The sequence below is a fragment of the Chiloscyllium plagiosum genome, unplaced genomic scaffold (genome assembly GCF_037043375.1).
Source record: "Chiloscyllium plagiosum isolate Xiang-an unplaced genomic scaffold, Cpla_swu_hap1 HiC_scaffold_5, whole genome shotgun sequence".
Taxonomy (NCBI): Eukaryota; Metazoa; Chordata; class Chondrichthyes; order Orectolobiformes; family Hemiscylliidae; genus Chiloscyllium; species Chiloscyllium plagiosum.
This window is the reverse complement of record NW_028270143.1, coordinates 111,100,688-111,126,352: the sequence shown is the minus strand read 5'-3', so window position 1 is coordinate 111,126,352 and position 25,665 is coordinate 111,100,688. Positions and strand designations below refer to the sequence as shown.

Below are 25,665 nucleotides of genomic sequence, written 5' to 3'. Positions count from 1 at the left end.
AAAGTAGGATTAATAATGAATGCCTGCCTTGAAGATGGACAGTATTAATTTGTTGAACAATTCATAAGATTTCAACAATGTTGTTAAGGTATTTAATTAAAGGTTTTTGTGACTATAGCTGAAGCTATTGAGAAAACTGATAAGTGGCACAATAGCCATTTGATCTTCTTGGTTAGCTGTTCCTCCTTTTCAATAGTTGATTAACTTTTTGTTGAGCACCTTATGTGAAGTTTTAGCTGTTTTATCATTGTAAGCAAGTGCCATCATTCCATATGAAAAGATGGATTACCATTGATAACATCATATAATTAGCCAAGGTAGAAAAGCAAAAGCACAGTTTATATAAGGATCATATGCCAAGGAAGTTAATTTCTTAACTGGGAAGAGTCCATGAGAGTACAAAATGAGAAAGCTAAGTGTCGTCTTATTCCGCAAAAGGATTAGAACAGCCTTATCTTGCTTATTTTCTTTGAGTGGGTGATAAAAAGTGTGTTTCTGTGCTACGTGAATGCAATGTATTATGAGATTTTCACTACATATAATAAACTGATGACACAGGTTTGCTCCTGTAGAAGAGACTGAACCAAGTAAATTGATGGACAAAATGAATAATTAACCCACTATCATTCTCTGTATTGTTTACCTATTGGATTTTGTTGTCCTACACTTAGTCGTGATCTATTAACTTCTAATGTATTTAATAAGGAAAACAGATTAATGAGCAATTGAGACTAGGGAAATTTGGTATTTCAGATTGGCAAAATCTGATGATTGCACTGAATCTGTTAGGAATTAAAAATCAAGTCTATTGATACATGATGCTCATATAGTGGTGTGTGCAAATAATATTGAGGAAGAATTTATGACTGATTAGATGTTAGGTTTCCTGATTCATCTAAGAAATGATTGACAAAGATTCAGATCCAACAGCATGTAAGAAGATATTCAGTACAACCTTCTGACTAATAAATCATTTTGTTATCAGAGCCCTCCAGAATTTCAACCACCTATTCCAGTCCCTGCTAATTTTAATCAGCCACCCAGACTTCCTCTTCAGGAACCATGGAGAGGACCACACCCTCAAGAGAGAGAACCTTTCTTCATTGGTGGTAAGAAACCATGGAAATTTTTAATGCAAAAGGTATCAATTTAAAAGTAGTTAGAGTTGTGGAAAATATATGCTTCGAATAATGTAAGTTACAAACAATGCTAAAAGTTTCAAGACTTGGAGGTTCAACTTAAGCATTTTGCAATACCTAAAGATTTTTTAGTGAAAGAGTTAGTTTGTAATGTGCAAAGAAATATTAATACAACGTAGTTCAAATCGCGTTAATGCATGTTTGAATTCACAGAGCCAAGGTTCCAAGGGCAACATGTGTTTGAACAAGGAAGTCCTCCACCCCCACTTATGAATAACCATGCTATGTCTTTGCAACCTCCCATGGTGTACAGCCATCCAGGCTCAGGTTTCAACCAACAGGGACAGCATCACATGTTTCCGCGGGAGGCTCCAATAAGAACGAGTCTTCAACCACAGGGTCATATGGGAATGTCTCCCTTTAACCAACCTGGTCCATTGAATCCCAGACCATTTATTCCTCCAAGACAGCAATTTCCGCAAGGTCCTGGACAACCATTTCCACCCTCACCCCATATTCAACAAAATCTGCAGGTAAATGAAAAGCTTGCTCAGTCCATGAATAACTAGAATAATGAGAACCTAATCTTAGCTGCAATAGCTGTGGTTAAGAGTATTGTAAGCACTTGTGAAAGATTTATAGTTGCCTCATGAGTTGAAGTTATGTACTTATGCAGTAGGTTTGTATATAAGATGATTCTTCAATATATAATTTACTACTGAACCAACCAAAAGTATTTTCTTTTCTGTTCCTAACAGTTTTTTTTGGCTGTTTGTAGTTATTGACATTGTGTGCCAAAATACACATCTTACTTGATGATAGGTGTTCCAATAAATGACAATATGGCCCCTTGATTGTGTACTTGAAAATGTAATCTCTGTCTTGGATTTGTATTAAATATGGAATTAATAGTTGGTATAAAAATGCCCAGTGTACAATTGAAGATAGGGCGCCCTCTGCTGCCTGAATGATAAGTAAGTAGGTCTCCACTGACACTGAAATCTCTTTGAATTTTAAAAGTTGAATTATCCAATATTTTGAATTAAGCACTATAAATAATGCAAAAAAGTATGAAATAGTTTGTCACTTTCAGTGAAAAGACTTCATTGAAATCTGAAATCATGCAAAAGCCTTTTTTGAACAAACTAGAAAAGTCATAAGCTAAAAATTAAATAACATTTTAGTCAATTGAATGTCATCAGCAGTAACATAGAATTTTTAATTTTGGTGAGGACCTATATATTGGGTAACTATTGTAGATGAGATTTTTGAAAATGTGGATATGTTAGTTACCAGCCATTGCAGCAGTAAAGGTTCACAGTGTCACCGGATGAAATTTACCAATTCAAATACAGTTTCAACTAACCTTGAGTCATGATATTAAGCATTCCACATTTGTAACTGTAAATCATGCAACAACTTGGTAAGCAGGATTAAATTTAAAAATAAACTAATAGCTCACAGTTGATGTAGAATAAGTACTTGGTGAGGGAAGGGAGAAAGTGGAAGAAACATGGAGAATTATGATTGGACTTCTAATGAAATTAAGACAAGAAAGTGATTATTCAGCAAAAATAATTGAAGGGGTCGTAATTACTGGGGAAAAAAAATTAACGTGTTACAAGAGTAATGTATGCATTAATTTTGTTACATCTTTGAGCAATATGCTCTCTGATTATTCTTGATTGTATAATGCATTTGTTGTATTAAACAGTGTATTCAGCATTGCTGTGCAGCCGGTCATGTCCATATCTGAATACAACCTTTCGTTTTCCCTAACCAGTTGTATTGCAGATTGTTGCACTTTCAGTAGGTCACTGAAGTTCTTTGAGTGTGTATTTCTTGCACAGCATAGATCATTATTTCATGTTATTGGAATCTTAACCCCTTCATTATTTTGTTCTTTCAGCCACCCTTGCAGCTTCAACCACTGCCCCAACACCAGCATAACTGTTCCCCTCAACCAATCATTCCTAATGCACCGCACCAGTTTAGGCCGCACTTGCAGATTCTTCCGACATCTGTAAATGACAAACGACTGCAGCGTCCGCAGCGGCAAAATATTATGAAGCCTCGGCATGTGAGCATCTTTTCAATTTTAAAATTCTCACATCATAAAGTGGCAAATCTTATTTTTAAATATTGTTTTGTTGGCACTTCACTTGTTTTTGCTTTTATAATCTGCTTCACTTCTTGGAATTTTAGCAGATGGTACGTTCTTTGGTGTGTGACATTATGCTCAGGGTAATTACCAAAGAGAAATTTGACTGGCTTGATTTAACTGTAGATCACCAACAGCGGTCCTTTTTTTTGTAAATTAAGTTACTTCATTAAGAGTAAATTATCTACATGAATTTACTTCACTAGTTCTGTTGATAGTTTATGAGGAGGGAAGTGATTTTGGTGGTATCTTCCTGAAAATCCTGATTTTATCATTGTTTCATGTGGAGCCTCTACTTCTTGAATTGATGTTCAATGTATTGCATCCAAGCGCAGACTGTAACATTATTACCATGTAAGCAGTAGCCTTCTGCACAATCTGTCAGCTATTGGTTGAGGCCATTGTTCTATAGTTAGCCACAAATTACAAAAAAACACAATTTCTGGTAATTTGCCAGTCAATTAAGCTTCCTGGTTTGAACCTTTTAGGGCTTTTAAGGTTGCGTGAGATATGAAGAGCTGTGAAATGTCATGCAGTAAAGGACACAATAAAAATCAATATAGACTTATTGAGACATCGTAAATTTCAAAAATGGGCATTCAGTTTAATTAGCTAATCCTTTTTCATTATATTGTTCAACCGTTGCATTTAGCTGCATCATCTTTGTTTTTAACTGACTGATACTCATGAACCCTACTCTGCGATTTAAGGGTCTGAATAGCCTGTTCCTATTTATTATATTCTTGTATTCAATTCAAAAATCTTCACTTATTTCACATCGCTCGTATTCATGATTATGTAATCTTGCATGAATTCCCCATTTCTTTGAAACTTTTGCCATTAAAAAATACTGTATTTTGCCAAGAGCAACCTGCAATAATGCTATGAACAATTTTGGCAACTTTATATGGCTGCCTTGAATGCTCTTTTTTTTTAAAACTAGAACGCGGTGGCACAGTGGTTAGCACTGCTGCCTCTCAGCGCCAGGGACCCGGGTTCGATTCCCGTCTTGGGCGACTGACTGTATGGAGTTTGCATGTTCTCCCTGTGTCTGCATGGGTTTCCTCCAGGTTCTCCGGTTTCCTCCCATAATCCAAAGATGTGCAGGTCAGGTGAATTGGCCAAAGTGTTAGATGTGTTAGGGTAGGGGAAAGGGTCTGTTTGGGTTACTCAGTGTGGACTTGTTGGGCCCAAGGGCCTGTTTCCATACTGTAAGGAATCTAATCATCAAGTCTGACTTCAATATTTGTGTGTTAGTTGAGCTCACTGCACTCTTTCTTCATTATCAAATACAATGTCTTCTAAGTAATGAACGCTACCGTGTAATGTAAGTAAGGTCAAGCTCAAATCTTACTATCTCTTATGTTCTGTACCTCTCCTAATGCTTAAATTACTGTTTCTGTCATTGCAACTACACTCTAAAATGGTTTAACTTGTTTTTTACAGTAGCACCCCATGTCTTTCTGTTGAATAAATTATTTCATTCACTTCAATATTTTTCCCACTTTAGTAGCTTCTAGCTGTAGTTTTTTTTAGCATTTATCTGTATTTCCTATGTTGAGGCTTTTTTTAATATTTTGGATGTGTTTTCTTTAATACTTTTTTTAGATATTTTTTGGAAAGCTTTTTAAAATCTTTTACAAAACATTTATGTATAAAGAAAAAAGAAATTCTTAGTAAACAACCCACTATTCTACTGTAACAACTCTATCTACTTAACTAAAACTAAACTACAGACATATTGAAGTCTTGTTGTTAAGTTTGTGAATGTAGCTTTTAATAAGTTCGAGGCTCAAATTTTCCATTGCATGTAAAGAAAATTTGGTTGACTTTCAATTTTAGCAAAGTCACACTCACTATCTGTTTATTTGTATGTTTCAACCAATAAATATTGAGTCATTGACTTTGCTGTAGAATAAAGCCTACAGTTTACAACTTGTGCACCAAATAGGCTTTTGCTTTGTGTCTTAAAGTGAACAGCCAAAAGAATCTGCGTCAACCACTCTATCAGGTATTGTCATAATGTATGTTTCAGGTAGTTCTGTTCGGGAGTTCCTCAAATATTCTTCTAAGAAAATATATTATGGCTCCATATGTAAAGCTGTAAATATGTAAAGTTTGTGAGATACATCTAATTCCTGCACCTTTTTGTTTCTTTTCAACATAAAGTCTTCACTCAAGTTTTGTTAAAATTTATAGCAGAACATTAAAAATTAGTTTATCAGATTGGCGATGTGTTGAAATTACCTGCAAATTACAGGCATTAGATAATTTGATTCCTTCAAAGCAATTGACACTTAATATGCTCATTGAATTTAAATTGTCTATTGTTTTACTTAAAGATATAGCTCAGAATCAATAAAATAAAAAATGGTAAAAATTGGAATCTGAAACAAAAATGAGAATCGTTTGAAACTTATCAACTTTTGTAAAGCAAGATGGTGTATCAATAGTAGAACTTGTGCTTTTCTGAGTACAGACGGAATTAAATCATCACTTTTTTGTTCTCTTCAATTTTGTTGCATATCCAATTGGAAGTGTTGTTTATACTTTTGGATTTTGTGATGCTCCGCCAAGTGCTGAGCTCTCCAATTTTTGTGTTATGTAGTTCCTCCATTAAGAATGCATGGGCACCACATTCCAGATCACTGTTCATGTCATTTTGACCAGTCAGCAAAGTGAACTTGTGCAAATCACATAATCAGTTAATCCTGTTTTCATGGAATGAAAGATGAGAATAATTTTTGGCCCCTGTTTAACAAGTTTCAAACAGATAATTACTGGAAGGAGAAGGGAAATGGCCCCAGTGCTCCCCTTCAACTTGAACATTTCTTGCACAGCAAGTGCATGTCCTATAGTTTTAAAGAAACAAGCTCTTTGGTTGGCATGGATGAGTTGGACCAGATGTCCTAAACTGATATTGTCCTTTTGCCAACATTTGGCCATATCCCTCTAAACTTTTCTTATTCAATACCCATCCAGGTGCCTTTTAAATGTCATCATTGTACCTGCCTCCACCGCTTCCCCAGGCAGTTTGTTCCAGACATGAACCACCCTTTATGTGAAAAGGTCGCTACTCAGATCCCTTTAAAATCTTTCCCTTCTCATCTTCGTTTTGGACTCTCCTATCCTGGGAAAACAAGCTTGGCTATTCACCCTATCCATCCTTCTCATGATTTTATAAACCTCCAAAAGGTCACCCTTCAGCCTCCGATGCTCCAGGAAAAAAAGCCCTAGCCTATTCAGCCTCTCCCTATACCTCAAATTCTCCATTCTTGGCAACATCTTTGCAAATCTTTTCTGAACTCTTTCAAGTTTAGCAAATCTTTGCTGTAGCAGGAATTAAGCACAGTATTCTAAAAGTGACCTTACCAATGTCCTGTAAAGCCATATTAGATCCCACCTCATGTACTCATTGCACTGACCAAACTGCTATCTTAACCACCCTATCTACATGTGATGCAAACCTCAAAGAATTATGTACCGTGAACGCCAGCTCTCGTTAGCACAGTTCTACAACACTACCCAAGGTTATACTTTTAGTTTTATTAGTCCTGCCCTTGTTTGTTTTACCAAAATGCAATACCTTGCAATAATCCAAATTAAACTCCATCTGCTGCTCTTCAACCCATTGACCCAGTTAATCAAGATTTCTTTGTAATCTGAGCACTTACTTTGCTTGCCCACAATACCACCAATTTTGGTGTCACCTGCAAATTTACTAAAGGAGTGCCTTCTATATTCTCATCCAAATTGTTTCCATTTTTCTTCAGTATTCGCACTGGAAAAAGAGGAGGACAAGACTAAGATACAGGCTACTAGACTAGATGGGATTGAGGTTCATGAGGAGGTGTTAGCAATTCTGGAAAGTGTGAAAATAGCTAAGAGTCCTGGGCCAGATGGGATTTATCCTAGGATTCTCTGGGAAGAGAGGAAGGAGATTGCAGAGCCTTTGGCTTTGATCTTTGTCGTTGTTATCTACAGGAATAGTGCCAGAAGCTTGGAGGATAGCAATGTTCCCCCCTCATTCAAGAAGTGGAGTAGAGACAACTCTGGTAATTATAGACTGGTGAATGTACTGTTGTGGGTAAAGTGTTGGAAAAGGCTATAAGAAAGAGGATTTATAATCGTCTAAAGAGGAATAAATTGATTCGGGATAATCAACCCAGTTTTCTGAAGGGTAGGTCTCACAAAGCTTATTAAGTTCTTTGAGAAGGTGACTAGACAGGTGGATGATGATGTATATGGATTTCAGTAAGGTATTTGATAAGGTTCAGAGCTTAAAAATGTGTTGCTGGAAAAGCGCAGCAGGTCAGGCAGCATCAAAGAAGCAGGAGAATCAACGTTTCGGGCATAAGCCCTTCTTCAGGAATGATAAGGTTCCCCATGCACAAAATACAGTGACATGGGATTGAGGGCGATTTAGCAGTTTGGATCAGAAATTGGCTAGCTGAAAGAAGACAGAAGATGGTGGTTGATAGGAAATGGTCATCCTGGAGTTCAGTTACTAGTGGTGTACTACAAGCATCTGTTTTGGGGCCACTGCTGTTTGTCATTTTTATAAATGACCTAGATGAGGGTGTCGAAAGATGGGTTATAAATTTGCGGATGATGCTAAGGTCGGAGGAGTTGTGGATAGTGCTGAAGGATGTTGCAGGTGACAGAGGGACATAGATATGCTGCAGAGATGGGCTGAGAGGTGGCAAATGGAGTTTAATTTGGGAAAGTTTGAGGTGATTCACTTTGGAAGGAGCAACAGGAATGACGAGTACTGGGCTGATGGTAAGGTTATTAGTAGTGTAGATGACCAGAGAGATCCCTGAAAGTTGCCACTCAAGTTGGTAGGATTGGTAAGAAGGCATATGGTGGTTGTTAGGTTTTATTGATAGAGGGAGTAAGTTTTGGAGCCACGAGGTCATGCTGCAGCTGTTCAAAACTTTGGTGCGGCCGCAATTGGAGGATTGTGTACAGGTCTGGTCATCGCATTAGAGGAAGGATAGAACATAGAAGAATACAGCGCAGTACAGGCCCTTCAGCCCTCGATGTTGCGCCGATCCAAGCCCACCTAACCTACACGAGCCCACTATCCTCCACATGCCTATCCAATGCCCGCTTAAATGCCCGTAATGAGGGAGAGTCCACCACTGCTACTGGCAGGGCATTCCATGAACTCACGACTCGCTGAGTAAAGAACCTACCCCTAACATCTGTCCGAAACCTACCCCCCCTTAATTTAAAGCTATGCCCCCTTGTAATAGCTGACTCCATACGTGGAAAAAGATTCTCACTGTCGACCCTATCTAAACCCCTAATCATCTTGTACACCTCTATCAAGTCACCCCTAAACCTTCTTTTCTCCAATGAAAACAACCCCAAGTGCCTCAGCCTTTCCTCATACGATCTTTCTACCACACCAGGCAACATTCTGGTAAACCTCCTCTGCACCTGTTCCCGCGCCTCCACATCCTTCCTATAGGATGGCGACCAAAACTGCACACAATACTCCAGATGCGGCCGCACCAGAGTCTTATACAACTGCAACATGACCTCAGTACTCCGGAACTCAATTCCTCTACCAATAAAAGCCAGTACGCCATATGCCTTCTTCACCGCACTATTTACCTGGGTGGCAACTTTCAAAGATCTGTGTACATGGACACCAAGATCCCTCTGCTCATCCACACTACCAAGTATCCGACCATTAGCCCAGTACCCCATCTTTTTGTTACTCTTACCAAAGTGAATCACCTCACACTTACCTACATTGAACTCCATTTGCCACCTTTCTGCCCAGTTCTGCAGCTTATCTATATCCTGCTGTAACCTGCCATGTCCTTCCTCACTGTCTACAACTCCTCCGACTTTCGTATCATCCACAAACTTGCTCACCCAACCTTCTAACCCCTCCTCCAGGTCATTTATAAAAATGACAAACAGCAATGGTCCCAAAACAGATCCTTGCGGAACACCGCTAGTGACGGCACTCCAAGATGAACCTTTGCCATCAACTACTACCCTCAGTCTTCTTCCAGCCAGCCAACTCCTAATCCAAACCTCCAACTCGCCCTCAATGCCATACCTCCATATTTTGTGCAGTACTCTACTATGGGGAACCTTATCAAACGCCTTACTAAAATCCATATACACCACATCTACCGCTTTCCCCTCGTCCACCTCCTTAGTCACCTTCTCAAAGAATTCAATAAGGTTTGTGAGGCACGACCTGCCCTTCACAAAACCATGCTGACTATCCTTGATCACATTATTCCTATCCAGATGTTCATAAATCCTATCCCTTACAATTCTCTCTAAGACTTTGCCCACAACAGAAGTGAGACTCACCGGCCTATAGTTACTAGGGTTATCCCTACTCCCCTTCTTGAAGAAGAGAACCACATTTGCTATCCTCCAGTCTTCTGGCACTATTCCTGTAGACAACGAGGACATAAAAACCAAGGCCAATGGCTCTGTAATCTCCTCCCTTGCTTCCCAGAGAATCCTAGGATAAATGCTATCAGGCCCAGGGGACTTATCTATTTTCACCCTTTCCAGAATTTCCAACACCTCTTCTCTACATACCTCAAAGCCATCCATTCTACTTAATTGTGACTCAGTATTCACATTGACAACAATGTCCTGTTCCTGATTGAATACTGACGAAAAGTATTCATTCTATGTCTCCCCAATCTCTTCAGCCTCCACACGCAACTTCCCACTACTATCCTTGACTGGACCTATTCCTACCCGAGTCATTCTTTTATTCCTGACATACCTATAAAAAGCCTTAGGGTTTTCCCTAATCCTACCAACTAAGGACCTTTCATGTCCCCTCCTTGCTGCTCTTAGCTCTCTCTTCAGATCCTTCCTGGCTACCTTATAACTCTCAATCGCCCCAATTGAACCTTCACGCCTCATCTTTACATAGGCCACCCTCTTCTATTTAACAAGGGATTCCAATTCCTTATTAAACCACGGCTCCCTCGCATGACCCTTTTCTCCCTGCCTGACAGGTACATACTTATCAAGGACACTCAATAGTTGCTCCTTGAACAAGCTCCACATATCAACTACGCCCTTGCCTTGAAGCTTACTTTTCCAAGCCACACATCCTAAGTCATGCCTCACCGCATCATAATTTCCCTGCCCCCAGCTATAACTCTTGCCCTGTAGTGCACACTTATCCCTCTCCATCACCAGAGTAAAAGTCACCGAATTGTGGTCACTGTCCCCAAAGTGCTCACCTCCCTCTAATTCTAACACCTGGCCTGGTTCATTACCCAGAACAAAATCCAGTATGGCCTCGCCTCTTGTTGGCCTATTTACATATTGTGTCAGGAAACCCTCCTGCACACATTGGACAAACACTGACCCATCTAACGAACTTGAGCTATAGCTTTCCCAATCAATGTCAGGAAAGTTAAAGTCCCCCATAACAACCACCCTATTACTTTCACTCTTCTCTTGAATCATCCTCGCAATCCTTTCTTCTACGTTTCTAGGACTATTAGGAGGCCTGTAAAAAACTCCTAACAGAGTGAGCTCACCTTTCCTATTCCTAACCTCAGCCCAAACTACCTCAGATGGCGAGTCTTCATCCATCGTCCTCTCCACAGCTGTAATACTATCTTTGACAAGCAATGCCACACCTCCCCCTCTTTTACCCCCACCTTTGACCCTACTAAAACATTTAAACCCTGGGACCTGCAACAGCCAATCCTGTCCCTGTTCTACCCATGTCTCCGTAATAGCCACAACATCGAAGTCCCAGGTACAAACCCACGCTGCAAGTTCACCTACCTTATTTCGTATACTTCTTGCATTGAAGTATACACACTTCAAGACACTTTCCTGTTTACAGGCACCCTCCTTTGAAATTGATGCCATGTTCCTAACCTCCCTACACTCCAGGTCCTGCACCCTAAAGCTACAGTCTGGGTTCCCATGCCCCTGCAGAGTTAGTTTAAACCCCCCCCCCCCCCCCAAGAGCACTAGCAAACCTCCCACCAAGGATACTGGTGCCCCTCAGGTTCAGGTGCAGACCATCCTGTTTATAGAGGTCCCACCTTCCCCAGAAAGAACCCCAGTTATCCAAATACCGGAATCCCTCCCTCCTGCACCATCCCTGTAGCCACCCATTTAACTGTTCTCTCTCCCTATTCCTCGACTCTCTATCACGTGGCACGGGTAACAAACCAGAGACAACAACTCTGTTTGTTCTAACTCTGAGCTTCCAACCTAGCTCCCTGAAAGCCTGCCTAACATCCTCAGCGCTCCTCCTACCTATGTCATTGGTGCCAATGTGGACCACGACTTCGGGCTGCTCCCCCTCCTCCTTAAGGACCCGGAAAACACGATCAGAGACATCACGTACCCTTGCACCTGGGAGGCAACATACCACACGTGAGTCTCTCGTTCCCACAAAACCGGCTATCTGTGCCCCGAACTATCGAGTCCCCAATTACTATTGCTCTGCTCTTCTCCACCCTTCCCTTCTGAGTAACGGGGACAGGCTCCGTGCCAGAGGCCTGAGCCCCGTTACTTACCCCTGGTAAGTCCCCCCCCCCCCCCCCACACCAGTATCCAAAACGGTATACTTGTTCTTGAGGGGAACGGCCGCAGGGGGTCTCTGCACTGGCTGCTTCCTCCCAGTCCCCCTCACTGTCACCCATCTATCTGCCATCTTTGGAGTTACTACTTCCCTAAAGCTCCGATCTATGACCCCCTCTGCCTCCCGAATGATCCTAAGTTCATCCAACTCCAGCTCCAGTTCCCTAACACGGTCTTGGAGGAGCTGGAGATGGGTGCACTTCCTGCAAGCGTAATCAGCAGGGACGTCCATGGCATCCCTCACCTCAAACATGTTGCAAGAGGAACATTGCACTGCCTTCACTGCCATCCCTCTGAAAGTAACCTTTTTTAAAAAATAAAACTGGGTCTAAAGAATACAATAAGCAAAATGCAGCACTTACCTACTTACCACAACGGGTCTTATTATTTAGGTTAGAGGAGGAGGGCGGTTGGGAGACACTACCTCTGTAGTGCCTCGGGTTCTTCTCCTGCGCGCTTTTAAAGGGGAAAAAAAACCTACCCAGCTGCCCCTCTGGTCTTCGTCACTTCCCCCTGCTGCTCCCGCTCTTTCTGTAAAGAGAAAAAAAAACACCGCTGCCCGCTACCGGTAAGTAATTTTAAAACAAACTGTCTTACCTTAGCTGCTGCTTGCACTCAAAGTGACCGTTGGCGTCGAAGGGTGAGTCTGTATACTCACTGCTTTCCTTCCCGGCTGCCCCTCTGGTCTTCGTCACGTCCCCCTGCTGTGGATGTGGAAGCTTTGGAATGGGAGCAGAAGAGATCTACTAGGATGTTGCCTGGTGTGGAGGGATGGTCTTATGAGGAAAGGCTGAGGGACTTAAGACTGTTTTCATTAGAAGAAGGTTGAGAGGTGACTTAATTGAGACATATAAGATAATCAGAGGGTTAGATAGAGTGGACACTGAGGGCCATTTTCCTCGGATGGTGATGGCTAGCACGAGGGGACATAGCTTTATATTGAGCGGTGATAGATGTAGGAGAGATGTCAGAGGTAGGTTCTTTACTCAGTGGTAGGGGGGTGGAATGCACTGCCTGCAACAATAGTAGACTTGCCAACTTTTAGGGCATGTAAATGGTCATTGGATAAACGTGGATTAAAATGGGATAGTGTGAGCTAGATAGGCTTCAGATTGGTTTCACAGTTCGTTGCAACATCGACGGCCGAAGGGCCTGTACTGTGCTGTAATGTTCTATGAATGCCAAACAAAAGTGGACCCAGCACTTTTTCCTGTGGACTGCCATTTGTAATAGGCCTTCAGTCCAAGAAACAACATTCCACCATTCTCTGCCTCCTGCTGTTAACCCAATTTTGTATCCAATTGGCAAGCTAACCCTGAATCCCAGGTGAGGGCATAGTTATGCTCATGAGAGAGTCCACAGCCAGAAGGTAAAGTCTCAGAATTAAAGGATGCCAATTTATGACTGAAATGAGGATTTTAGTTTTTGAGGGTTGAATGTCCTTAGAACTCTGCCCCCACCACACTCGGTAGTACAGAGTCATGGTATAAACTGACATAGATTCTGTATCAGTTGGGGAATTTAGGGTTATGGGAAGGAGCAGGAAAGTAGGTGTGAGGATTGTTAATTTTCCAGAAGTTGACTGACTTGTGTGGAAAATGTGCCTTTGTATACTTGTAATAATCTCCTGGGCTCTGAAAATTTTACTTTTACAAGTGTGGACCCCATTACTTCAAATGTTATTTCTTATTTGAGAGTTACAGCGAAATGAAATTCCTTCATCTTTTTTATTTTTAATTGTTGTTGAATTGAAAGTCTAAGTTTAGACATTGTGATTGAGGTCTGGTCCTGATGTTTACTGAGGTGTGATTGCGAGGCATGAGCAAATGTCTGTCAGGAAAAACCCTTCATCCCTGGAACCAGTCTAATAAATTTCATGCATACTCTCATTGGGGATCCTCCTCAAGCATTGTACCAGGCATGTGCACATTATTCCAGTTGTGAGGAAGATAGAACCTCATTAAAAATTCAGAAAAACTTCCACGCTTTTGTACACTGCCTCAATTTATGAGACCAAGCTCTGTATGCTTTCTTTATTATTCGTCCAATATCTTTCATGTCGTGTTTCAACCCCTAGATCCTGTAGTCGTCTTAGATGTGTGCCAGTTAGTTTGTATTGCATCCTCTATACTTTCAGTTTTACATTCCATCTTGCTTCCCCTTGTGTTGGTCTATCAATGTCGTCTTGCAGTCAGTTTTTATCAACCTCTCCGTTTATCCCACACCCACGTTTGGAATAAGCAAACTGGGGATTTTAGTTTGTATTCCAATATCTAAGTCATTTTTCACAAATCAAAGAAAAGGTGCCCCAAGCACTTAGCATTGGGGAACACCACTGTCTGACATCTTCCAGTCTGTTACTTTAATTTCACAGGCTGCGCTTTAGAAATGAATATAATATGATGTCAATGTTTTTGGTGCAGCCTCTCTCTTTCCACATGAAATGATTTTGTGTGTAATTTGTAATTGCCGTGACTGAAAATAAAAGTTGTTTTTGATAGGACTTTGATAGTTGGTAATTGAATGATGGGCACTTTGGAAATAATACCAAATATTGAGTCCTTCCTCTACCATTTTTGTACGTTTCATGATAGGAAGGGTTCTATTTTGTACTAATCACTCTGATCAAACTTTCTTTCAGACCCTTTCTAATGTCTGCACCATTGGCTTAGTACAGGTCTTTCTTTTCCCCTCTGTTTTTGCTTCTGTGAAGCGTTAAGGATGTTTTCTATGTTAAAGGCAAATTCAAGTTGCTGTAACAAACCTGTTATGTTTTATGGTTAATTTGTCGTGATTTCATCATGTCACATCACACCAATGCATGTTTTAGCAGACTCTGCTATTGAATTCATTATCTACCATACCTTTTATGTTAAGTCTTCATGTGCCCCGTGGATGACCTTATAACTTGAAATTCCTAATCTAATTCCTAACTCTAAACTACAAATAAATTGCAATTGTCTCAACCTAATTACCTCTCCAGTGCACACTGTGTTCTCAATGCCTGCGGAAACAACCTATTTAAATTATTTTCTATTAACACCAACAATCTGTGTGGAAATGGTACTATTCTTAAAAAGAAAGTTGCTAAATTATTTGTTCTAAAATCTCTCTTATTAACCTCTTTTCACAAAGTCAGTTAAACATTAATGTTCAAATTACTATCTTTGCTTTCTATAATTTATTTGAAGCAGAAAATTAAATTGCTTTCAGTTCACAAATCACTTTTTGGCATGAGTTTACATTCCTGTCCCTTTAGTTTCTTTCTAATTTTCTCCCCTTGCAAAAAGGCTTGAAATCTATCTTGGAATGCAGAGTCACAAATACACATTTTCATTTGAGAGTTTAATCAGTATGTGAAATCGATTTTAACCCACCCTCCATTGCTCCCTCTCCAGTCGGTTGGAGCAGTGTGTGGGAGAGGTAAAAATTGGGTCAATTGACTTAAGAGCCCTAAATTACTTTATCCTGCTGATGACCATTTTTCTGTTTCCTCATTCTGAATTGTGGAAATGTAAGTTTCGCCTTACTGAGATTAGTTACTTCAACATTGAGATCGAGCATGGAATCTTCTGTTCTGAATCTTCGCTGCTGCTCTTTACGATAGATTTATGCTCTAGTCTCCAATGCTACTGCTGCACTGCCAAATTATTAAATTAGCTGCATAAAAACATTTTTGAAAACTTGCTGTTTAACAAGTTTTCATTCACAAATTCAAATTGCTTAGTCTTTGTTTAATTATGGAACGTTTTAAAAGCTTTATTCTTCAACTGATGTATCAGCTTCCATTGGAATTACAGATTATTTTGTTTTTTTTTTATCTGCAGAATATACCTGGAATTCAAAACATGAATAAGCTACCAAATCAATTTCAGACATCTGTTCAACGCAATAGCAATCTTCGTGAATTGCCTATTGCGCCTCATAACAGTAGTGTAAGACATCATCGCCCTTTGTCAGCTCCTGCTGCTCAAACTGCATCAGTTTCTGGGACTAAACCCACAGCCTCAGTTGTAACCTCTTCACGTGTGAAACAGACTGCTCAAAGTGCACCTTCTCTTCAAGGTTCCCCAGGGGTGAGGGTGCCGCAGAAGAACTTGCAGCAAAAAATCAAGAAACAAAAGCCCATGTCACAGGATTCTACAGTAATAGAGGTCAGAATTTTCTCAAACATATTTGTCAACTAATTCTTTGAAACTCTGCAAAAGTTAGTTGAAAATAATTAGTGGATTCAAGCAGGGTGACTGATTTCAGATTCTCAATTTTATTCATGTGAAATGTACAACAGTTGGTATTAAGAATTGCGTGAGCTTGACAAAATGGAAGGTAATATCAATAGTTTATCTTTTAAACTGATTATTTCACTAATGCTTTGTATTATCAGTTTTGGATGAAATTGTTGGTACAGTTTAAGTGCGAGAAACACATTTTGCATTTCTGTCATGGCAGAGTATGCCGAGTTGCCTACAAGCCTAGGTCTATATTTATGCAAAATCACCGAGTTTCAATGTGAGTGAGCCACCATTCAAATTTTTTTCATGTTTGCTTAATTTAGTGTAGGATGAGTAAAGAAATTTATGATGATTTTTGACCATATTAGATTAATTGTTTGCTCATTACCTTAATGATATGACAGCTCTTCAGAATTTGCTTTGTATTCAGCTTGTATCACTTGTGAAATTGAGTCCACTGTAACCAAACAGAGATTTTTACTGGCTAGCAATCATTTGTTTCTTTTGTAGTTAAAGATTCAGGTGTTAAAGTGTGGGATTTGTTTTATGGCCATATAAGCAGCTTGTTAATTTGAGCAACCATGCGATAGTGCGGTTAGACCTACAGCCTTGGGGCCTCAGGCAGTCACCCATTTCGATCAAAGTGACCCATTTCTAACAGGGAGTGTATCTTAGAAATTGTGAATTGTTGCACTGTCGTACCGTGAAATCTGAATGACTTGATTTTTTTGGAAACTTCAGCTGACAAAATATCACTTGCGTGATAGTGCTGAAAAGGGAGACATGTTGCTGAAGCTTTTTCATCAGGACAAATGCAAAATCTCAAATGTTCCCAACAGTTTACACTGTTGTGGAAAATGAATGTTAACTGGTTGCTGAATCAGAGTTGAATTTTCAATGTCACAGGAAGAGGAGTTAGGAGTGTAAGTACTCAGACTCCTGAATAATTGTTCAAATGCACAAGACATGCTCATAATTTTAGAGTTCATAGAGACTGTGTGCCTGTGTGTGAATGTATGTCGCTTCTGTCAAGTGTGAATGAGTCTAAGGATTATTTTAGATTGGTTGTTAGCTTAGCAGTTAGTGCATTCAGGATCTACATTCCCTGTAATTTTCTACTGCATGGTACTGCAAGGTCCTTGCATAACAGAGGCTTCCAAAATTGGACATTCCCCCTTGCAGCTTAGGGGAAAGGTCACTCAAGATTGATCAGTAAGTGCGGGCCAGTTGTGGAATCACATTGAAGAGTGGATGCTTCATTTCAAATTTCACTTTGAAATTGCAGGCAACTTATGAATTTGGAGCAAGAAAAGCTATTGGACCCCTTGAGCCTGTTCTGCCCCCCACTAAGACAATGGCGGGTCAAAGGAGCATGATAGTTTTTTGAAGGGGTTGCACCTTAAATTTTAGTTCAACTTTAGTACCCACAGTCCTGGTCTGCAGTCCAAACAGTGGGTCAATGGAGGGGACTGTCTGCCCCTCTTTCGCATTTGCAACCATGCTCTGATGTTCCTGGAGAGGGAGCGTGCAGTGCTCACCAGCACAATATAAGGTGTTTAGAGACTGGTGGGCATCACGCAGCACCAATATTGTTTGAATTTTGTAAATCTCGGTGTAAAAGCTTCTGTTCAATTATTAATTTGTGTTATTTGATATGGTGCCCCAGCAATAGTTGATTTTAACTATTTTGATGAAGAGCTTTTGCCCGAAACGTCGATTTCACTGCTCCTTGGATGCTGCCTGAACTGCTGTGCTCTTCCAGCACCACTAATCCAGAATATTTTTGACTTCCCTATTGAAAGAGTTGAGGGATGTTTACTCTGCGTCTAACACCATGCTGCCCCTGTCCTGGGAATCTTTGATGGAGACGGTGTTCAATGAGCTTTACTTTCAGTTTGCTTTCATATTAAAACCGTAGTGGAGCTTTACTCGGTACCTAACCCTGTTTTGTACTGGTCCTGAGAGTATTTATTTGATGGGAACAGTGTCAATGGAGCTTCGTTTTCAGTTTAAAAGTGTAGAGGGCCTGTTGCTTCCTCTGTGATAACAATTTGGTAATCAGAGTTGTCTTGCCACTCAGTTAGATGCCCATCCATAATTACCATTCTATTGAGTGGCTTGCTAGACCATTTCAGAGATAAGTTAACAGTCAACCATATTGCTATAGGTCTGGAATCACAAGAAGGTCAGACCAGATGATGATAGCAGATGTCCTTCCCTAAAAGTCATTTGTGAACCAGTTTTTTTTTTAAACAATGATTGATACTGGTGAACTACATGGTCCCCATTGCACTTATTTATTTTATTAAATTCAAATTTCACCAGTGCCATTTGGGCCCATCTGAGGACCCATGTCCTCACATCATTAGCCTGGATCTCTGTACCACTAATCCAGTCATGTAACCACCACTCCCATTATCTGGTTGTTAGCATATTACTGTTTGTGGAAGCTCTTCTGTGTGTGGTTTGGCAGCTGCATTCCTTAAATTATAACCATGGCCAAATTTAAAAAATGCATCATTAGTTGTAAAGTGCCTTAAGATATCCTGTGATTGTGAAATGTGTTGTAGAATCCAGGTCTCTGGAATTTTTTGTACAATCACTTCTACTTCTCTATCATGGAGTTTATTTCCAGATATTGATCATTCTTTAAATAAATAACTTGCTGACATCACTTTGGCTAGGTTCATTATGTCCACCTTGAACTAATTACGTAGTTTCCTTTTTAGTATGTTTATTGCATATGGCATTGTCGCTAAAACAATCAATTCTTGGTGTTAAGAGCCTTGTGCTGCCTCCTTGAATCACAATAGTTAATCTGGTAAAGGTATTTCCACAGTGCTGTCAATGAGGAAATATAAAGATTTGGCCCCTACCAATTTAGAAATGTTAACATATCCAAGTCTGACACTTAGAAAACCAACCCTGTCTCATTTTAAGCATTAATTAGTTGCAGCAGGCGATTGAACTATAGAGAAGCCCAAAATAGTCTTTCATTATCTGAGGCCAGCCCAGTTTGGATTCCGTTAAGAAGCTCTTGACCTCATTACAGATTTTGTTCAAATATGAACAAAACTGCTGAATTCCAGAGGTGAGGTGAAAGTTACAACCCTTGGCATCAAGGCTGCATTTGACTGAGTGCGGTATCAAGGAGCCGTCGCAAAACTGGAATCAGTGGAAATTAGGGAAAGCTCTCCACTGGTTACAGTCATGCCTGGCAAATAGCAAGATGGTTTTGGTTATTGAAGACAGTCATCTCAGCTCCAAGGCATCTCTGAAGGAGATCCTCAAGGAAGTGCTCTAGGCCCAACCATCTTTAGCTGTTTCATCAGTAACTTTCCCTCCATCATAAGGTCAGAAGTGAGGATTTTCGCCAATGATTGCCAACATTCAGCACCACTTGCGGTGACTCAGATACTGAAGAAGCCCATGTTCAAACGTGTACATCCTGGATAATATCCCAGGCTTGAGCTGACAAGTGGCAAGTAACATTTGCAGAACACAAATGCCAGGCTGTGACTATCTTCAATAAGAGGCAATAATTACCTTTACATTCAATGGCGTCGCCATCACCGAATCCCGACTATCAACATCCTGTGAGGTTACCATTGGCCTGAAACTTAACTGGACTTGCCATATAAATACATTAGCTACAAGAACAGGCCAGAATCGAGAAATACTGCAAAGTGTAATTCACGAACTGACACACTAAAGCTTGTCCCCACCGTTTACAAGGCACAAGTAAGAAGTGTGATGGAGTACTCCCCACTTGCCTGGGCAGGTGCAGTTCCAGCAGCACTCAAGAAGCTTGACGCCATTCAGGACAAAGCAGCTTGCTTAATTGGGTCCACATCCACAAATGATTATTCAATCTACATCAACACTCGGTATACACTGTTGCTACTATCTCCAAGATGTACCACAGAAATTCACCAAAGATCCATTGACAGTGATGGTCACACTCCACAAATAAACTTTGAAAAATAAAATCAATAAGTATGCCCCCTCAGACTGCACATAAACAACCTGAACTTTCCTCCCCATCAGTGTCATGGTGAGCTTCCTGCATTGGTCTTTTCTCCATCCTCAAGTCAAAAGTGATGAAGTGCATGCCTCTCCTTAGCACTTAAGGCTGATGATTAGAATTTTACCCAATTTCTGAAGTTTATACATGGTCAGAATATTGTTGGAGGCCAAAGCCAAAAGGAGGATGCTTTCATGGCAAACTACAATGAAAAATAATCCAGAGGTAACACAGTCCTCTTCAATGTAGAGATCTGATACAGACTGGCTAATCTCTTGCCAGCACATCTCTCGCCACCAACCCCTTTTTTCTTTAACAGTAATCCCTGTCTTTACTGGTTTCAAATCCCACAACTCCCTTACAGTACTGTGGGCTTATCTACACCAGATTTACAGCAGTGGTTCAAGCAGGGAATAAGGAGATACAGACCATGTGCAGGCAGGTGAGATTAGTTTAGAATGGCAGCATGGTTGGCACAGACATGGTGTGCTGAAGGGTCTGTTCCTGGCTGTACTGTTGTATGATCTATGTAAGAAGGTAGCTCACTACCATCTTGTTAGGGGCAGTTTGGGATGGGCAATAAGAGCTAGCTCACCCAGTGATGCCTGCATTCTGTTGAGGAATTTTTAAAATTGGTCAGCTATTGGGGATATTTAGTATACACTCAGTCTTTGCTAGGGTTACTTGGCTGGTTAGCTGCTTTGTGATGCTGAGTGATCCAACAGTACGTTCAATTCCCGTACCAGCTGAGATCATCATAAAGGTCCTGCCTTACGTATGTTGGTCCTCAAGTTAACTGCCACGAGTTATCTGTCTAATGAGAGAGTCAACCTATGGTCCTCTGAGACTATGGTGACTTTATTGTTCCCTTATGGTGGCAAAGATAATGAAAATTGTTCTCGAAGTAATAATATGCAAAAATGCTTTGTAGATTTCTGAGTTAATGTTATGTGGAGAGATTGTGCAGCTATCTGGTATGTGGGCAGATGTCACTTCTGTTTCACTCAACTATGAGAAGGAAGTAGAGTGATATAGGTAATGAGAATGATCCACCAGAAATGGAGAGAAGGTCATGGAGAATGATTGACTTAGCGTATTAGCTTCCATTAATTTAGTAAAAGTTCACGTCATGTCCCTGCTCACTCTTGAAAAATTACAAAATCACAAAACATAATATACTAAATAAGACAATTTCATTCAAGCAATAAATTTTAAGTTGCGTTGAGGCATTCAGTATTTTTTGTTGAAACACTTTGCATACTGCATTTGGCAGGTATTTTAAATCGGTGCCTTTCTGCATGCTATCTTGGGCTTGGCTGTTTTAATTGACTGTGTTGTGTAGGAGCTAAAGACAAAGTCTGATCTCTATTCCAAGGCAATCAATTCTCAGATTCCTGTTCTCAGTGGAAGAGCTCCACAGGGGGATCCTTCAATAAAGGTCGTGTTTAATTGCTGATTGCTAAAGAATTGAGCACCTTGCCACTTGCAACTTCGGGATCAATTCCAGAAAGGGAGTGTTAATTTATCTATAAAATGGCTGGTGGAGAAATATGTTCAGGAAATTACTTTGCATAAAAATGCTTTTGGCTCTTCCCCAAACTCTATAAATAAGCACTCTGTTATAATTTATTTCAGTAGACAGGCAAGTTCCAGCTTTCTGAAATGACAGAAGACTTTATTTGGTGCATCTTCTTCATTGTGGAGTGCTTTGTCTACAAGCAGTGTAAGTTGCTCTCTGTTCCACAGGAATTGGCATCTGTGCTGAAATGTGGAATTTGGCAATCAGGCATAGTTTTGATCTGTGTTGCCTGTAGTTCTTTTCTAACTGCAAATATCTACAAAATTCAATTCTTGTGGCCTATTCATGTATCACCTTGCTTTTTTTTTCAGTTTCCACTTTCTCCAGCTCCAGCCAATTTAAGGGAATTGCTTTGTCCGCCGAGTAAATGTATCATATAGTGTAATTCAGTTCCAGTGATTGATCAATGAGTGATAATGAAATGAGGAGCTCACTGATAAATAATAGGAGCAGAATATCCATTGGTCAACCTATGATGCCACTTCTCCCGGTGGGTTGAAGAATTTCCCTCGAGCAAGATACTAGCTGACATTCTAATCTAAACATGAACTCAATGCTGAAGAATGCGCATTTGAAAATTGCGCAGGCAGACATCTAAGAACCCCGATCTCAACATGTCACATTTTTGACAGCAGATACTTGTTCACTTCAGGCATCTACCAGTTTTGTCTTCGAGTCTCTGTGTTATCTTTTGTATGAAGTTCAGATGGCTATGTTGTTTGGGAATATACCGGAATTATTTGAATACATTAGACAAATTGGTCTAACTTTACTATTTTTGACAATTTCAAAAACTGTGCCCAGCAATTGGCATGTGGAAGTGACCTCATCTAAAGGGTAGTACCAGCACTTCTGAAATAATCATGCAGGCATTGTCTTTGTCGTGCTTATTTTTTTGTTCAAACCAGCCTTCCCTACCCCAGTCAAAGACGTCCTCTTAATAAAAGTGAAATTCATTGTACTTCCCAGTATTATGGAGTACGTTAGACAGTACATTGTATTCAAATCCACAAATCAGAAAGATGCTGACAGATATGTCTTGCTTCTCCCAGTTCTCATCTTGGAATTGAAAGTGAAGCAGTGGTGTGAATTTTGGCTACCTAACCCATATGTTTTCCATGAAAGACACCGTAAGATGTAGGGTTGGTGTATTCAGTGCTAATTTTGTTTTAATGGTATGAGAAAGTTACAACAAAACTACTTTTTTAAACTCTGCAATTTAATTTTTCAGAGAATGTGAAGACTCAATACTTATACTACAAATGGCCGTTATTAAATTTTTAAAACGTTGTCTATCTCTTAGGTCCTTCTGTTTATCCGAAACAGTTGGTCTGCTGTTTGTATGTGATTGAAATTTAAGTTATAGCTCCTGCTTTGCACTTCCTGTGGTAAACTTTGCATGTCTCTGAGGATTATTCAGTTTGATGAAAGAGCATTGCTGTTTCTTGCTATGCTATCAGGTAACCTTTAGAGGCTGCCACACTGTATGAAACACTGGCTAAGTGAAAATCTGCATTCAAAAGCCTACAGAACTTTTCACCTGTCAATTGTGCTACTGACCACAGCATCACTTGACTAAGTCCCAATATTGCTCAGGGCATATCTCTTCACAACTAATTAAGTTCCATTAAAGCACCAACAATAAAATAATAATTTAATTAAGTTGACTTTTCCTTCAAGACTGTGACTAAAAATTCTATATAAAGGATGCACATTCACAATTTAACTAAATTGTAATTGAGTAATATGCACAGGTTGTTGATTTAAAATTGACAAATTTATCAACAAAACTTAGAGTCACAGGTGTACAGCATGGAAATAGACCCTTTGGTCCAACTCGTCCATGCTGACCAGGTATTCTAAATTCATCTAGTCCCATGAGCCAGCATTTGGCCCATATTCCTCTGAATCCTTCCTATTCACATACCCATCCAGATGCCTTTTAATTGTTATAATTGTACCGACCACCACTTCCTCTGGCAGCTTATTCCATAAATGCATCACTCTTTGCCTCTTAGATCCCTTTTATATCTTCCTCCTCTCTCCTTAAACCTCTGCCCTCTAGTTTTAGACTCCCCCCAACCCAGCAAAAAGACCTCGCCTATTTGTTCTATCCATGCCCCTCATTTTATAAACTTGTAAGGTCATTCCTCAGCCTCCAAAGCTCCAGGGAAAATAGCCTCAGCCTATTCAGCCTCTCCCTACAGCTCAAATCCTCTGACCCTGGCAGCATCCTCGTACATCTTTTCTGAACCCTTTCAAGTTTCACAATGTTTTTCTTCTAGGAGAATTGCACAGAGTACAACATGATCTTGATCAGATGGGCCAGTGGGTCAAGGATTGACTGTTGGAATTTAATTTAGATACATGTGGAGTGCTGCATTTTGGAAAGGCAAATCAGAACAGGACTTATACACGTAATGGTAAGGTCCTGGGAGGTGTTGCTGAACAAAGAGATTTTGGAGTGCAGGTTCATAGTTCCTTGAAAGTGGAGTCACAGATAGATAAGATAGTGAAGAAGGCTGTTGGTATGCTTTCCTTTATTGGTCAGTGTGTTGAGTACAGGAGTTGGGAGGTCACATTGCAGCTGTACAGGGCATTAGTTCAGCCAGCTTTTGCCTTTGTCTTTTCCGGTGTCTAGGTCGATGCCAGATAATCTGAATCGTTTCATTTCTTCCTTGAGACTTCTTGGTGATTGGTAAGGCTGAATGACTCACTAGGCAATTTCAGAGGGCAGTTGAGAGTCACATTGCTCTGTGTCTGGAGTCACATGTATGATAGAACAAGTGAGAATGGCAGATTTCCTCCAATTTCCTTCCCTTTAAGCTATTAGTTTTTCCAACAATTGGCAATGATTTCATGGTCATCCATAGATTCTTAATACCATTTTTGTAGAACTTCTGGTATTTTGCATATTTTCCCTACTTAATACAAATGGCAAGTGTTCATTTTAGCTTACTATTTCTTCAGCTTGGCTTGTTTGTTTCCAGTAACATCTTTGATGTTCCACATTTCCAATAAATAGTTTCTTTCACTAAGCTTCATTAACGTGTGAAAGTCAGAATCTAAATACCTCGTGAATGCTCCAGTACTAGTTTAACACAGTGAAGTTGGGGACTTGGGGCAGTATAATTAATGAATTATGCCAAAGGAAAAAAGCAAGAACTGCAGATGCTAGAAAAATGAAATAAAAACTGAAAAAGCTGGAGGAATTCAGCAAATCTGGCAGCATTTTTGGAGAGAAAGCAGAGCTGATGATTTGGGTCACTGAATGCTTTCCCTCCACAGATGCTGCCAGACCTGCTGAACTCTCCAGATATTTCTTCCTTTGTTAATGAGCACTTCCATTTGAGAGCCAAAAAGCTGGCATAAGAAGTTTCCAGGTCCTGAAAAAGATTACACAAGAAACATTGCTAATTTTTTTGAAGGTTATTTTGAGTTCCAGTAGTGATATTCTTTTGATCCTAAAATCAATTCTTGAGCATTCCTTGGTGAGAGCGCACTCCATTTTCATGACCACAATCAAATTGTGAAGCCATAAGACTGTCACTTGACCTCTCCTTTCCAAGTTGATCTTGCACCAAAAAATTAAAATTGGGCTTAGGATTCTGAATGGTTTTTCACAGGTGTCAAATAAAAAGTTAATTAAACACAAACAATGGTGTTATGAAGAGTGACTTGCGTGCAAACTACTGTTCTGTGCAAACTAATTACAGTAACCATAAGGTTCAAAATAAACTTAACTGGTAATAGATATTTTCTTTTACTCACTTTTGCAATCTGCCATTTGCTTAGCTCTCACTTTAAGGAAGCAAGATAGAAGAAATCTACATGGAGATTATTATGCAGAATTTGGATGCTGGCCAGGAATTTCCAAGCCAGGAAAAAGAAATACAGTTTTTTTTCTTTTTGTATTATTAGTT

General features: G+C 40.0%; 1 protein-coding gene across 3 annotated transcripts in view; it reads left to right on the top strand.

Annotated features, from left to right (window-relative positions):
* Positions 1 to 25,665, top strand: part of rbm33a (RNA binding motif protein 33a) — a 163,721-nt gene that overhangs the window by 76,072 nt on the left and 61,984 nt on the right. For all 3 annotated transcript variants that reach the window (XM_087987564.1, XM_087987565.1, XM_087987563.1), the window contains 4 exons: positions 986 to 1,109; positions 1,353 to 1,672; positions 3,049 to 3,219; positions 15,735 to 16,061. In XM_087987564.1, coding sequence (XP_087843690.1) covers positions 986 to 1,109; positions 1,353 to 1,672; positions 3,049 to 3,219; positions 15,735 to 16,061 — 942 coding nt within the window. The remainder of the gene's footprint in view (positions 1 to 985; positions 1,110 to 1,352; positions 1,673 to 3,048; positions 3,220 to 15,734; positions 16,062 to 25,665) is intronic.